General features: G+C 48.4%; 1 protein-coding gene across 3 annotated transcripts in view; it reads right to left on the bottom strand.

Moving 5' to 3' along the window:
• The window catches only part of SH2D3C (SH2 domain containing 3C), a 93,444-nt gene extending 78,229 nt beyond the window's left edge, over positions 1–15,215 (bottom strand). Inside the window, exon 1 of one of the 3 annotated variants that reach the window (XM_073540960.1) lies at positions 15,072–15,215. Coding sequence is in view for 2 of the 3 variants with exons in the window: in XM_073540955.1 (XP_073397056.1) it covers positions 14,727–14,796 (70 nt within the window). In the remaining variant the exon portion in view is untranslated. Of the gene's footprint in view, positions 1–14,726; positions 14,834–15,071 lie in introns of those variants that run through there. The other 2 variants (XM_073540955.1, XM_073540958.1) reach the window with 2 other exon arrangements.
• Between the last annotated feature and the right edge of the window lie 962 nt (positions 15,216–16,177).

Genomic DNA, 16,177 nt, shown 5'->3' with positions numbered 1-16,177 from the left:
TGGCCAAATATTATCTGCCCACCAGCCAACGTCAAGGCGGCCTCAAATCTGATGGGAACCAACACTGTGTGAATACCTCTCTAAGGCCATCAGATTTGAGGCCGCCTTGACGTTGGCTGGTGGGCAGATAATATTTGGCCAAATTTTATGCTAAGAGTCATATTTTTTCTATAATTCTAAAGCTGTATTGCAATTCTAATTACATATATTCCACATTGACATGCCTTAGCATGATAGAGTGCACCCATTCTTTGTATATTGTATAAGGGGGTAGCTCCTCTTGGTATGCACCTATTCACATTAGTTTGGATGTGGCAGTCAGTTTTTTTGTCTCTTTTATAATACAAGGACACATAGTTTATATTGGCAGAACTAAATGATGTAGGCAGTAAACATTTCCAGTTATGGCCAATATCCTGGCACCATGTTCTCACTGGAAAGTGAAAGTGACCCTGGACACAAGCGATCTGCAGCTGCCGGCCGGATGGGCAGTTATGGCAGGACCCTATTACCTGGACCTAACCTCTCTCTGTTGGGTCTGTATGACCTTGGATGCATTAATCTGCCCTTCGAAATGGAGGAAACGGCTTTATGGAAAATCAATGCTGCACCCAACGTCATAATGCACGTAACACCTCTCTGCTAGATTTATGGAACATATTCCATGGGATCAATATAACCAGGGATAGATGTTCATTCAGGCCATCTGCATACATGAAGAGGTACTTGTCACTGGTATGGCCGACCTTGCTGATTACACCTTCCTCCTTATAAAAAGGTTGCCAGTGAATACAAGTTATCACTAATCCATACGGCAGTTGCTAATTTATTGAACAGCGGGGGTCTGACCGCTGTGACCCACACGATCAGCCGAACAGGGCACATTATTCCCAGTTAGAATAGGGGGACAGTGCCCGGCCGCTGCTTTGTTTATTCCTTATGGAGCTAAGATTGGCTTTTTCTGATGGCCTAATAGGGAATAAGTGATCGGGCATCTTCCGCAGAGATAAAAGCGCCCAGTTCTGCCAATTGTTGGGAGTCCTAGTGGTTGAACCAACACTGATCAGTAAGTTATCACCTTAGCTGTGGATCGGTGATAACTTATTTTTACTGGACAACCCCTTTAATATCCAATCGTGTCACCTTTAAGTCTACGTAGACTATGCCAGATCCCTCAGTCTAGGATTATCTATCTTTTTTCACTTGTTAAGGGATGGATAACTGGCCACCATGATGTACAGGAGCAACAGCTATCCATGCAACTAGTACCATACCCAGGGATTTCTTAAAGATGAATCTGTCCCTTTGTGGAGCCCCCAACAGATGTCCATGTTTCCACAATATGAACAAGCATTGTATGGCATTGCAGACATAGCCACAAGGGCTTTCTGGGCAGAGGGGCTTCGCTGATGGTTTCTTGAAGAGATTGATTACTTGGATCCAGGCATCCTGCCTTGGTGCTGGTAGACATTACTTACTGACGCTTTGCACAACTCTGCAGAAAATACAAGTTTAAATAATTGTCAGAAGAAGGAAATCAATGCACTTAGTGCTCCCGGAGTATGGGAAATGTAGGGGCTGCTGTGTGTGGAAGCGTCTTCTGAAATTTCTTGAAGACGCAATTAGAAAAATAATATATATTTTCCGCTAAAAATATAATTTTTTTTTTCACGTCCGTGGATCTATTTAGTAAAAATACATCTCATCATATATTTATAGAGCTGTACAGGGTCGTGTGTCACACAAAGGGGGCAATGTCATAGTATACAGTAACGGCATCATATTAGGGTCCTCATACAGATTACATAAAAGTCATCCAAACCCACCATCTAATGCCGCCAGATTATGTTGGGCAGCTCATGGTGACGCCATCAAGGTTACCATATCCACCGTAGTCATCAACAAACTTTTAAGGCCAGCTGAGCGCCCTATGGACTATATACAAGTCGATCCACACTTGTTTAAATGTCCGGCCGATAGAAATTGCACGGGGACAGAAAGTTGTCACTAAACAGCGTGCATGTTGTGGGCTACATACCCGGCAACACGTGCTGCCGATAATGATGATTTAATGGCCCACACAAATGATCTAATAAGTGTTCAGCCGATTATCAGTCCGTGTAGAAGGGATTATTTTTTAGACAAGGACAGTATAACTGAAACAAGTTTTAGAGGATTTGCACAATCTGTCTTCTCCAACTAGAAGATGTGCTCGGAGCTTGCAACCCTGCAGACAACCCCTGCCAGTTACCAATCTGTACCATGAGTTATGTACACATAATAAGGAAGTAACACAACATCAACAGCAACACAACATCAATGATCAAGGAAAAAAAAAAAAAAAAAAAAGAACGTGTGCTGAGCCAGGGATCCCCCGTAACGGCCTTTGCCCAGAAACCTCTTGAGCAATTTCCCCAACAGTGAATATAAAAGGGGTTTTTTAATAACCAAAAACATAACCACATTATGACATCAAATTCCAAGGGATCTAGTCATCATAAGACTGGCAGACCCCAATGTAAAATGTGCAGCAGGCCCCCATCCTCATGTGTCTTTTATATATCTGGTATCAAATTTTTGTGGCAGAGGGGCCCCTTGGGCATCAAGGCCTAGTTGCAACTGTGACCACTGCCCCTTCTTTAGCCATGCCCTGGCATTATGAGAAGTACAATGGCAGGAGATTTACAGCTCAGCAGCGGATTGAGCCTGATCTTATTATAACGCACCATCGCCTTCTTTTGGATATTGGTGGGCAGTGTATGACCGGGGTACACTGGAGAAAGAGTAGGGCTGGCCATTAACACTAGGTGAATGCTGGTGAGCAGGAGTGTCTGACTTCTATACCAGGAAAGATCTTTGAACAAATTATTAAACAACATGTAAGTCAATACCTGGATAAGAATGAAGTGATCAAACAGAGTCAGCATGGGTTTGTAACTAATAAGTCATGTCAGACTAACTTAATTTCCTTCTATGACGGTATCACTGATTGGGTGGATCAAGGAAATGCTGTAGATATAGTATATCTTGACTTCAGCAAAGCATTTGACAAAGTCTCTCATACAATCCTTATTGAAAAAATGACTAAGTATGGAATGGACAAGGCAACTGTTAGGTGGATTCATAGCTGGCTTAGTGATCGGACCCAAAGAGTGGTCGTAAATGGCTGCACATCCAGTTGGAAGAATGTCTCAAGTGGGGTACCACAGGGCTCTGTCCTGGGCCCTGTATTGTTCAACATCTTTATCAACGATTTAGATGAAGGAATTGAGGGTAAACTGATTAAATTTGCTGATGACACAAAGCTAGGAGGGATAGCTAATACTAGAGAAGAGAGAGAGAGGATTCAAAAAGATTTAAATAAACTGGAGAAGTGGGCAGTAACTAACAGAATGGTTTTTAACAGGGAGAAATGCAAAGTACTACATCTGGGCAATAAAAATGAAAAAAGCATATATAGAATGGGAGGGATAGGGCTAAGTGACAGCACATGTGAAAAAGACTTGGGTATACTAATAGATCACAGACTGAATATGAGTCAACAGTGTGATGCAGCAGCAAAAAAGGCAAATGCAGTTCTAGGATGTATTAACAGAAGCATACAGTCTAAATCACGTGAAGTCATTATTTCCCTCTACTCCTCTTTGGTCAGACCTCATCTGGAATATTGTGTCCAGTTTTGGGCACCACATTTTAAAAAAGACATCAACAAACTGGAGCAAGTTCAGAAAAGAGCGACCAGAATGGTGACCGGTCTGCAAACCCTGTCTTATGAGGAAAGGTTGCAGGATTTGGGAATGTTTAGTTTGCAAAAGAGAAGACTGAGAGGAGACTTAATTGCTGTCTACAAATATCAAAAGGGCTGTCACATTGTAGAAGGATCAACTTTATTCTCATTTGCACAAGGAAAGACTAGAAGCAATGGGATGAAACTGAATGGGAGGAGACACAGATTAGATATTAGAAAAAACTTTTTGACAGTTAGAGTGATCAATGAGTGGAACAGGCTGCCACGAGAAGTGGTGAGTTCTCCTTCAATGGAAGTCTTCAAACAGAGGCTGGACAGACATCTGACTGGGATGATTTAGCGAATCCTGCTTTGAGCAGGGGGTTGGACCAGATGGCCCAGGAGGTCCCTTCCAACTCTACGATTCTATGATTCTATGATTCTATGTAACTATAGAAGAGCAAGGTCTGCAATGGCCCTAAAGATCGGTCACATATGTGTGGCAGCTACAAATCCCCCTTCCCTATGTCTGACAGCAAAAATAATTAGAAAGCACTAATGGGAGATAATATATGTGTAAGGTACACCTGGGGTGGACCCGCTAGACCGTGGCAACGAACCTCCCGGGGGCGAGCTGACCAGGTGGACCACCCCCTATACAGGGAGCGTTTGGGGCAAGCCCGCGGGTAACTATTACCACGGCAGCTGGTACCCTGGGAGGTAACGACAGACAGACTGCTAGAGCCGCGTTGGGGATACAGGACTGACGGTACCGGCTGGGAACCACAGGACAGACAGCCACGGCTTAGAGACACGAGACAGGTGGATACGGCCTGGGAGACACAGAACTGGCGGCACGGCTAGGAGACACAGGATAGGCGGGCACGGCTGGGAGACACAGGATAGGCGGGCACGGCTGGGAGACACAGGATAGGCGGGCACGGCTGGAAGACACAGGATAGGCGGGCACGGCTGGGAGACACAGGATAGGCGGGTACGGCTGGAAGACACAGGACCTAGGAGAGAGGAAAATGGAGAGGTGAACGAGCAACGGATGGACAGGGCGAGAAGGCGTGCAAAGAGGACAGCCAGAATCACTAGGAAAGAACAGTGATACTCAGGCACCGCTGGAAGGAAGAGGCGGTCAGATATAGGGACTGGTAGGAGGACTTCCGGGTCGTGACCTAAAGGAGGGAGAGCAGGCGCGCGTCCTCAGTAGGAGGAGGAGGGGGAGGCGCGCGCGTGCCCAGGCACAGTATGTGCGCGCTCCCGCCGAGCAGGAGGGGCGGGGGCGTGCACCCGGCGCGGTCCGGAAGACCGGACGAAGGGGACCGCCGGACGGAGAAGAGGAGCCGGGGAGGACCGTGGAGAAGACCGCGGACGCCGGCGCAGAGGGAAGCAGGATGCCGGAGGAAGGGTAAGCTGCGGCCGGGAGGAGGCAGAGAGAGAAGCGCGCGGCAGCCGCCGCGTGACAGTACCCCCCTCCTTACGCGCCCCCCTCCGCAGTCCGGAAAGGAATTTGGCCAAGATTTGAGGGGCCTGGATGTTCTCTTGGGGCTCCCAGGACCTCTCCTCGGGACCAAAGCCCTTCCAATCAACCAAGAAAAAGGTTCTCCCCTTTTGCTTCCTCATGGCCAAAATATCTTTAACCTCAAATACATCGTCTGCGGAGACAGGCGGAGGTGAGTGAGGGGCCTTAGAAAGGAAACGATTGAAGACGACTGGTTTTAGCAAGGACACATGAAAGGCATTAGGGATACGGAGAGAGGCAGGAAGCCGTAGTTTATAGGAGACATCATTAATACGGGACAAGATCTCAAAAGGTCCAATATAACGGGGACCCAGTTTATGGGAAGGGATCTTGAGGCGAATAAACTTGGAGGCCAGCCAAACTTTATCACCAGGGTGATATGGCGGAGCATCCAGGCGTCTTTTGTCGGCGTGTCTCTTAACTCTGTTACGTACCAACTCGAGAGCGGCCTTGGTCTCCTGCCAGATCCTGGAGAATTCCCCGGTCAGAAGGTCAGCCGCCGGTACACCAGAGGCAGGAGGAACCGGTAGAGGTACACCAGGATGTTGCCCATAGACGATAAAGAAAGGGGACTTGCCTGAAGACTCGCTGGCGTGGTTATTATAGGCGAACTCAGCCCACGGGAGAAGTTCAGCCCAGTCGTTCTGGTGGACATTGGAAAAATGCCGGAGGTAGTTCACCAAGCACTGATTTGTCCGTTCGGCCTGACCGTTGGACTGGGGGTGGTAAGATGAGAAGTCGAGAGTGACATCCATTGATCTGCAAAGGGCTCTCCAGAAGCGAGAGGTAAATTGGACTCCTCTGTCAGAAACAATATGTTGGGGCAGTCCATGAAGACGGAAGATGTGCTGAACAAAGATCTTCGCCAAGGCTGGGGCCGATGGCAAGCCGGAAAGGGGAACGAAGTGTGCCATCTTAGAAAACCTATCAACCACCACTAGGACGACTGTACAGTTGGCAGAGTGGGGTAGGTCCGTAATAAAGTCCATGGCAATGTGTTGCCAGGGGGACGAGGGTATAGGAAGCGGGTGTAGAAGCCCAGAAGGCAGCTGCCTAGGCACCTTGATCTTGGCACAGGAGAGACAGGAGGCGACGAAATCCCGGACATCCTGGGGAAGAGTCGGCCACCAGTAGTAGCGGGATACCAGGTGAAGTGTCTTCTTAAGCCCGAGATGGCCAGCCAGCTTGGAAGCATGTCCCCAGTGGAGGATTCGTCCTCGGTCCTTCTCCGGCACAAAAGTCTTGCCAGGTGGAGGTGAGAGAAGAGAAAGTGGTGCCACCGTGATGAGCCGGGATGGATCCAAGATATGCGTGGGTTCTTCTTCGACATCTGCGGGAAGGAAGGACCTGGACAAGGCGTCAGCTTTGAGGTTCTTGTTGCCTGGGCGAAAATGTAGATCAAAATCGAATCGAGCGAAGAACAGAGACCACCTGGCCTGGCGTGGGTTGAGTCTCTGTGCAGACCGAAGATAAGCTAGATTCTTATGATCTGTGAAGATTGTGAAGGGATGTGCGGCGCCCTCCAATAAGTATCTCCACTCTTCTAGAGCTAACTTGATGGCCAGCAGTTCTCGGTCCCCTATGGAATAATTCCGCTCTGGGGTGGAAAAGGACTTGGAAAAGAAGCCGCACGTGACGAGTTTACCGGAAGAAGATTTTTGAGACAAAACCGCTCCGGCTCCAGTTGCTGATGCATCCACTTCGAGGATGAACGGTTTGTTGACCTCAGGACGATGGAGTACGGGAGCCGTGGTAAAAGCTCTTTTTAGAGATAGGAAGGCCTCCTCTGCTTCAGGGGTCCAGACGTGCGGGTTGGCTCCTTTACGAATCAAAGATGAGATAGAGCCGGCCAATGAGGAAAAATGAGGGATGAACTGCCGATAATAATTTGCGAAGCAGAGAAATCGCTGAACGGCTTTCACCCCTTGGGGACGTGGCCAGTTGAGCACGGCAGACACCTTCACCGGATCCATACGCAGGCCGAAGTCGGAGATGATATATCCCAAAAATGGAAGGGAGGACTGTTCAAAGACGCACTTCTCCAATTTGGCGTACAGGCGATTCTCCCTCAATCGGAACAGCACTCGGCGGACATCTCTTCTGTGGGTGGACAGATCGGGAGAGAAGATCAGGATATCGTCAAGGTATACAACCACACTGGAGTACAGAAGGTCTCGGAAGATGTCGTTCACGAATTCTTGAAAAACTGCGGGAGCGTTGCACAACCCGAAGGGCATGACGAGGTACTCGTAGTGTCCATCCCTGGTGTTGAAGGCGGTCTTCCATTCATCTCCGGAGCGAATACGGACAAGATTATAGGCTCCACGGAGATCCAATTTAGAGAAGATTCGCGCACCTCGCAGCCGGTCGAACAGCTCGGGGATGAGAGGCAGAGGATATCTGTTCTTGATGGTAATCTGGTTAAGACCTCGATAGTCAATACAGGGGTGGAGAGACCCGTCCTTTTTCTTAACAAAAAAGAAGCCAGCCCCAGCGGGAGAAGAAGACTTTCGGATGAAGCCTTTGGCCAAATTCTCTTGTACATATTCAGACATGGCCTGGGACTCGAGTGGACTCAACGGATAGATTCGCCCCCGGGGCGGAGTCGAGCCGGGTACAAGCTCGATGGGGCAATCATATTGCCGGTGCGGTGGAAGAGCCTCTGCCTCTTTCTTATCAAAGACATCTGAAAAAGCCCAATAGGCCGAGGGCAAATCCGCAGGACCCGAGACAGGAGACGAGCATTTGAGGGGTTGTACTGGACGAAGACATCTAGTCTGGCAAACGCAGCCCCAGCGAAGGATGTCTCCGGTCCGCCAATCCAGGACAGGTTCATGCATCCTCAACCACGGAAGGCCCAGGAGCAAGGTGTGGGATAGAGACGGCAGCACGAAGAAGGTTATTCTCTCACGGTGCAGGACCCCGATCTGTAATTCCAGCTCTTCAGTGACCAACGTTACGGTCTCGCGCAAGGGAATCCCTTCAACTGAGGCTAACTGCCGGGGAACCTCCAAGGACCTAACAGGTATCCCCAATCTCTTCACCGCCTCGAGTTGGATGAAATTACCAGCAGCCCCTGAGTCAATATAGGCTAGCTCCGAGAAACGTTTGGATCCCTGGATAAACAAAACAGGAAGGGTCAAAGGTAGAGAGGTGTCGAAGGCACCTAGGGAGGCCTCTCTTACCTGTCCTAGGCGGAGGAGTTTCCCGGCCTCACAGGGCAGGAACGTAGAAGGTGGGAGGCACTGCCACAATAGAGACAGAGACCATGAGTGAGTCTCTCCTGGCGGCGTAGCTCTGCGGGCCTGAGTCGGTCAACCTGCATGGGTTCAGGGGCTGACGCCGAGGTGGAAGGCCGAGCGCGGGGAGGACTGCGCATCGGAGGAGAGAACCGAGTGGGTCTTCTCTCCCTGACGGCCTCGCGGGAACGCTCCCGGAAACGCAGGTCAATTCGCGTTGCCAGCGAGATGAGATCTTCCAAAGACGTAGGTGTATCCCTGCCTGCCAACTCATCTTTGATTCGGGGCGACAAGCCACGCCAAAAAGCCCCTACTAAAGCCTCATTGTTCCATCCTAGTTCAGAAGACAACGTACGGAACTGGATGGCGTACTGTCCCACAGAGAGAGCACCCTGGCGAAGGCAAAATAAGGACTCGGTAGCGGAGACCAGACGCCCGGGCTCATCAAAGACCTTGCGGAATGTTTCCAAGAAGGTTGCGAGCTGGGAGACTATCGGGTCATCTCGCTCCCACAAAGGATTCACCCAAGCCAATGCCTCACCCTCTAAGTGGGAAATCATAAAGGCCACCTTGGCCCGGTCGGAGGGATACTGCAGGGATGCCAGCTCGAAGTGCAACTGACACTGGTTAATGAACCCCCGACAGAGCTTGGGATCCCCACTATAGCGTGGGGGTTTAGCCAAGCGGGGCGAGGACTGGGAAGCTGCCGCAGGCGCAGGGACAGCGGCCGCCGTCTGTAGAGCTAGAAGGCGGTTATCTACAGAGGCTATGTAGTTTAAAATATGGGCCTGGGTGTCGCGCTGCTGAGCAAGCTCCTGCTGTAAGCCGGAGATTTGGGAGGCAATCCCCGGATCGGAGGTTTGTAGAGATGAAAGTCTGGACTCCATTGACTTGAGGAACGACATGATCCTCGCCTGATTCTCACGAAGGAACAAAAGTTCCTTTTGGGTCGGGGTCGGGGTACCAGCGGAATCCATGGCCTGAGTATTCTGTAAGGTACACCTGGGGTGGACCCGCTAGACCGTGGCAACGAACCTCCCGGGGGCGAGCTGACCAGGTGGACCACCCCCTATACAGGGAGCGTTTGGGGCAAGCCCGCGGGTAACTATTACCACGGCAGCTGGTACCCTGGGAGGTAACGACAGACAGACTGCTAGAGCCGCGTTGGGGATACAGGACTGACGGTACCGGCTGGGAACCACAGGACAGACAGCCACGGCTTAGAGACACGAGACAGGTGGATACGGCCTGGGAGACACAGAACTGGCGGCACGGCTAGGAGACACAGGATAGGCGGGCACGGCTGGGAGACACAGGATAGGCGGGCACGGCTGGGAGACACAGGATAGGCGGGCACGGCTGGAAGACACAGGATAGGCGGGCACGGCTGGGAGACACAGGATAGGCGGGCACGGCTGGAAGACACAGGACCTAGGAGAGAGGAAAATGGAGAGGTGAACGAGCAACGGATGGACAGGGTGAGAAGGCGTGCAAAGAGGACAGCCAGAATCACTAGGAAAGAACAGTGATACTCAGGCACCGCTGGCAGGAAGAGGCGGCCAGATATAGGGACTGGTAGGAGGACTTCCGGGTCGTGACCTAAAGGAGGGAGAGCAGGCGCGCGTCCTCAGTAGGAGGAGGAGGGGGAGGCGCGCGCGTGCCCAGGCACAGTATGTGCGCGCGCCCGCCGAGCAGGAGGGGCGGGGGCGTGCACCCGGCGCGGTCCGGAAGACCGGACGAAGGGGACCGCCGGACGGAGAAGAGGAGCCGGGGAGGACCGTGGAGAAGACCGCGGACGCCAGCGCAGAGGGAAGCAGGATGCCGGAGGAAGGGTAAGCTGCGGCCGGGAGGAGGCAGAGAGAGAAGCGCGCGGCAGCCGCCGCGTGACAATATGTGTATAGTTTGTCCCAGGGGCAAAGTGGGTGCATGGGTAACGACCGCCCCTGGAACCTGTACGCTAAGGTGACACAAAAGGTCCCTTTGGCCTATTTAAGAAAAACAATACTATTAAAACCCTATGGAGGAGTCCTGATGGAGATTTTGCATTGAGGTCCCACACATTGCAGGTTACGCCACCAGATAATCCCTAGTGACCAAGTCAGAACACATAGGGGCACCACCAAATATAAATTCCCATGGTCTGTGAATTTGTGTCATAAACCTGTTAATTCATTTTGTGACCGTCCCCAGTATTAAGCCGGGGTCACACTGGCGAGGAATACGGCCGAGTGAGAGGCGCTAAAAGCACGCATTAGACACGGACCAATGATTCTCTATGGGGTCCCTCGCACCAGCCGTATATTTCTCATCCGTATTCTACGGTCCGTGCCAATCTCAGCAAGCTGCGATTGTCAGCGTACTACGCCCGTAATCCGCCAATGCAAGTCTATGGTTGCGCAAAAAATACGCATTACACACGGACCACACATGTGACTTGCGAGAAATACGCACCAGGTGTCTTTTAGCAAAGCCGGCAATTCAGTGCGCTATACAGTAAACTCACACTGACAGTTTTAATAAAGAAACGAAAGAATAGATATAGACACATAGAATATATATATATATACAGTGGGGAAAAAAAGTATTTAGTCAGTCAGCAATAGTGCAAGTTCCACCACTTAAAAAGATGAGAGGCGTCTGTAATTTACATCATAGGTAGACCTCAACTATGGGAGACAAACTGAGAAAAAAAAATCCAGAAAATCACATTGTCTGGTTTTTTTTTCATTTTATTTGCATATTAGGGTGGAAAATAAGTATTTGGTCAGAAACAAGCAATCAAGATTTCTGGCTCTCACAGACCTGTAACTTCTTCTTTAAGAGTCTCCTCTTTCCTCCACTCATTACCTGTAGTAATGGCACCTGTTTAAACTTGTTATCAGTATAAAAAGACCCCTGTGCACACCCTCAAACAGTCTGACTCCAAACTCCACTATGGTGAAGACCAAAGAGCTGTCAAAGGACACCAGAAACAAAATTGTAGCCCTGCACCAGGCTGGGAAGACTGAATCTGCAATAGCCAACCAGCTTGGAGTGAAGAAATCAACTGTGGGAGCAATAATTAGAAAATGGAAGACATATAAGACCACTGATAATCTCCCTCGATCTGGTGCTCCACACAAAATCCCACCCCGTGGGGTCAGAATGATCACAAGAACGGTGAGCAAAAATCCCAGAACCACGCGGGGGGACCTAGTGAATGAACTGCAGAGAGCTGGGACCAATATAACAAGGCCTACCATAAGTAACACACGACGCCACCATGGACTCAGATCCTGCAGTGCCAGACGTGTCCCACTGCTTAAGCCTGTACATGTCCGGGCCCGTCTGAAGTTTGCTAGAGAGCATTTGGATGATCCAGAGGAGTTTTGGGAGAATGTCCTATGGTCTGATGAAACCAAACTGGAACTGTTTGGTAGAAACACAACTTGTCGTGTTTGGAGGAAAAAGAATACTGAGTTGCATCCATCAAACACCATACCTACTGTAAAGCATGGTGGTGGAAACATCATGCTTTGGGGCTGTTTCTCTGCAAAGGGGCCAGGACGACTGATCCGGGTACATGAAAGAATGAATGGGGCCATGTATCGTGAGATTTTGAGTGCAAACCTCCTTCCATCAGCAAGGGCATTGAAGATGAAACGTGGCTGGGTCTTTCAACATTACAATGATCCAAAGCACACCGCCAGGGCAACGAAGGAGTGGCTTCGTAAGAAGCATTTCAAGGTCTTGGAGTGGCCTAGCCAGTCTCCAGATCTCAACCCTATAGAAAACCTTTGGAGGGAGTTGAAAGTCCGTGTTGCCAAGCGAAAAGCCAAAAACATCACTGCTCTAGAGGAGATCTGCATGGAGGAATGGGCCAACATACCAACAACAGTGTGTGGCAACCTTGTGAAGACTTACAGAAAACGTTTGACCTCTGTCATTGCCAACAAAGGATATATCACAAAGTATTGAGATGAAATTTTGTTTCTGACCAAATACTTATTTTCCACCATAATATGCAAATAAAATGAAAAAAAAAACACACAATGTGATTTTCTGGATTTTTTTTTCTCAGTTTGTCTCCCATAGTTGAGGTCTACCTATGATGTAAATTACAGACGCCTCTCATCTTTTTAAGTGGTGGAACTTGCACTATTGCTGACTGACTAAATACTTTTTTTCCCCACTGTATATATATATATATATGTATTCTATGTGTCTATATCTATTCTTTGTTTTGTGTTATAAACCCTGTCATAGGGCTCCATTATATGTCCATTTTGCAAGCCTGCGAGAAAATCTCGCCATACGGATGCTATACGGATTACATACGGATGCTTACATGCGCAAAATACGCGACCACACCTTGATTACGGAGGACATACGGAGCACTGTTTAGGGGCCATTCATCCGTATTACGCCTGTAAAATACTGACCGTATTTTGCGTCAGTTAGTGTGACCCCGGCCTTAAGGTACTGTCACACTTAGCAATGTACCAGCGATCCCGACCAGCGATATGACGCGGTCAGGATCGCTGGTACATCGCTAAGTGGTCGCTAGTGAGCTGCCACACAGGCAGATCTCACTAGCGACATCACTGGGGACGGGGGTCGCTACTTACCTGTCACACTAGGCGATCCTGCGTCCTCCCGCCCGGCTCCACGCGTCGCTCGTCGTCACAGCAGGAAGCGCCGCAGGAAGCTGACGACGAGAAGCGGTCCTGAACGTTCTCACGCGATCAGCGATTACCAGCAGGGGAGCCGGTCGTAGGTAAGTATCACACACAGAGATATCGCTAGCAATATCGCTATAACGTCACTAGTTATAGCGATATTGCTAGCGATATCTCTTAGTGTGACAGTACCTTTAGTTGCTCTGTGTATCATCGTTTGCATAAGCTGTTTGATATCCAGCGATTACAATCACACAGCGAGACTTTATAAGACAGGACAAACTACTAAAAATCAGGCAGGTATCCCAATAATGGATTATACTGGCCTTGCACAGAGCCCGGCTTTAGGTGCTGTAATATGGCATTTCTAGGAGTCTACAGGGCCCAGCAGTGTATCTCAGAAAGGATTTAGTGTGAACGATATATTAGCACATTTATATCAATGCAGTTTCCTAATATTTATGCACAGGCTAGATCTATATGGAAAGATATCCAGGTCAGTCCACTATTTTGCCGCTGATCTCACTCATGATGAAGATGGGAAACTCTACACCATGTTTTCTTCTTCAGCTCCCCATAGAATAGTCACAAAGGGATAGTCAATAAATTGATTTTGCTCAGAGGTTTCATACAAGACAGCACACAGTAACGACTGAAGTGCCAGAATGTCAGGAGATGCCCACTATTAAAGCCAGCGCAATAGTTACTGGGGGTCCAACAAAGACGCCACATATTCCACAGCTAATTATATGATTCCTAGCGAAGATTTATGGACGGTTGGCATCGCGTATTTTAAGAAGGAGCTTCTAGAATCCTTGTTACCCCAAAATGGTAAACGTTGGGCTGCTCTCACATGATCAATGGATGAACTGCCACACAGAAAAGTACACAAGATGTGGTCTACTGCAGGCCCTTCGAAAAGGAGAGAGACCCCCCAACACACCTTTGTTCATTCTTCTTAAAAAAACGGGCCCCAGCATGTCAAGGAGGGATAGCGGACCTGTCCTTGCTGAAGCCAAAAGCCTCATGTCTAAGGGTGTGTGCACATGCAGCGGATTCTGCTGCGGTTCCGCAGCGGATTTGGCCGCTGAGGGTCCGCTGCAGTTTTTGCTGTGGTGTACAGTACCATTATTCCCTATGGGAATACAAAACGGCAGTGCAGACGGTGCGGATTTTTCAACGCAGTTTTTCTGCGGTTTTGAAACCGCAGAAAGAATTGACATGTCAATTCTTTCTGCGGATTCTGCTGCGGTTTGCCATCTCCTCTATTGAGGAGATGAAAAACCGCAGGGCAAAACCGCAGAGCAATCCGCAGGTAAAACCGTAGGTCTTTTGACCTGCAGATTTACCTGCGGATTTTACAAAATCCACATGGCCAAATCTGCATCCCAATCCGCAGCGTGTGCACATAGCCTAAAGGGGAAAAAAAGGGGTTGACCAAGGGTGAGGAACCTGAGGGTCACAGTCACACACCCTGACCTCCAGTAGAGAGACCCCAATAAGGCCTCCTCCCATATAGCATGCTGTAGTTTATGAATAAATGACATGTTATCATGTAGTTTAATACTTACTGAATTTTTTGTTGCTGGGCTTCTTTGGTCCGTCGCCCATCTCGGCCACTTTGGCTGACGCTGCAGACATGTGTTGCACAGGGCTCTCACCCTGCAGCTCTGTAGTAAATTACTCAGATCACTGCTGTCAACCTGTGGTTTGGTGAACAGCCCTATAACCACATGATGGGTTGTAATGTAGGGTGCAGGGTAATACTGAGAGATGTCTATCTCGAAGGTGGGAACTTTTCTTTGAAAATGTAAATGACCTCCCTGCTCCTCCTTGTCTTTCACATGAGCTCAGTAGAATGGTGATCTGCATACAATGTACCCCATAGTGTCCAAAGGTAAATAAGGCTCACTTACTGTCATCTGTATAATGCAACCCTTGGTGTAAATTTTCACTTCCGCTTTTTGAGGGTTTCCTGTGAGATCTTTAACATAAGAGAAGTAAGATGACAGGCCGCCAAAAGCTTTATATAGATTATGTCAGCGGGGAGGGAGCAAAGTCTGTGGGGGCAAAATAGAACAGTTAGTCTCTTTACATAATAACTCCATGCTGTGCACAAATAATACCACAGTACTGTGCATACACAATACCACAATACTGAGCATATGTAATAAGACCATACTGTGAATATCTAATACCATCACACTGTGCAGACATAATACCACAATACTGAGCATATGTAATAAGACCATACTGTGAATATCTAATACCATCACACTGTGCAGACATAATACCACAATACTGAGCATATGTAATAAGACCATACTGTGAATATCTAATACCATCATACCGTGCATACACAATACTGAGCATATGTAATAAGACCATACTGTGAATATCTAATACCATCACACTGTGCAGACATAATACCACAATACTGAGCATATGTAATAAGACCATACTGTGAATATCTAATACCATCACACTGTGCAGACATAATACCACAATACTGAGCATATGTAATAAGACCATACTGTGAATATCTAATACCATAACGCCATACCTTACATATATAATACTGCCATACTGTGCATATCTAACAACACCATACTATACGCTATATAGTGTCACATAGTGCATACATAATTCCACCATACTGTGCTTACATAACAGTGCCATTTTGTGCATACCTAATACCATTATACAGCGCCAACGTAATGGTAATATACTCTGCTTAGCTAAAACCATTATACTGTGCTTGCACAGTAGTGCCATAATGTGCAAATATAATACTAAACAGTGCCTAGAAAAGAGTGCGGTACTGTGTATATTTATTACCATCATATAGTGCCTAGATAATAGTGCTAGAACTGTATTTGACAAAGTGCTGTAAATCAGTAGCCTGATTATTAGCAGAGGATATATTGTTCCCAAAGTGCTCTGCTACACAGTAGAACATCTAGTAAACTTATTCAGAGGAAGCGCTGCAGCAGAACCTCTCTTGTAGGAGACTGGCTGTCAT

This window comes from Dendrobates tinctorius, unplaced genomic scaffold (genome assembly GCF_039654945.1).
Source record: "Dendrobates tinctorius isolate UK_male_01 unplaced genomic scaffold, ASM3965494v1 ptg000120l, whole genome shotgun sequence".
Taxonomy (NCBI): domain Eukaryota; kingdom Metazoa; phylum Chordata; class Amphibia; order Anura; family Dendrobatidae; genus Dendrobates; species Dendrobates tinctorius.
Note: the sequence above shows the minus strand (reverse complement) of the source record. Positions and strands in the feature narration are given on the sequence as shown.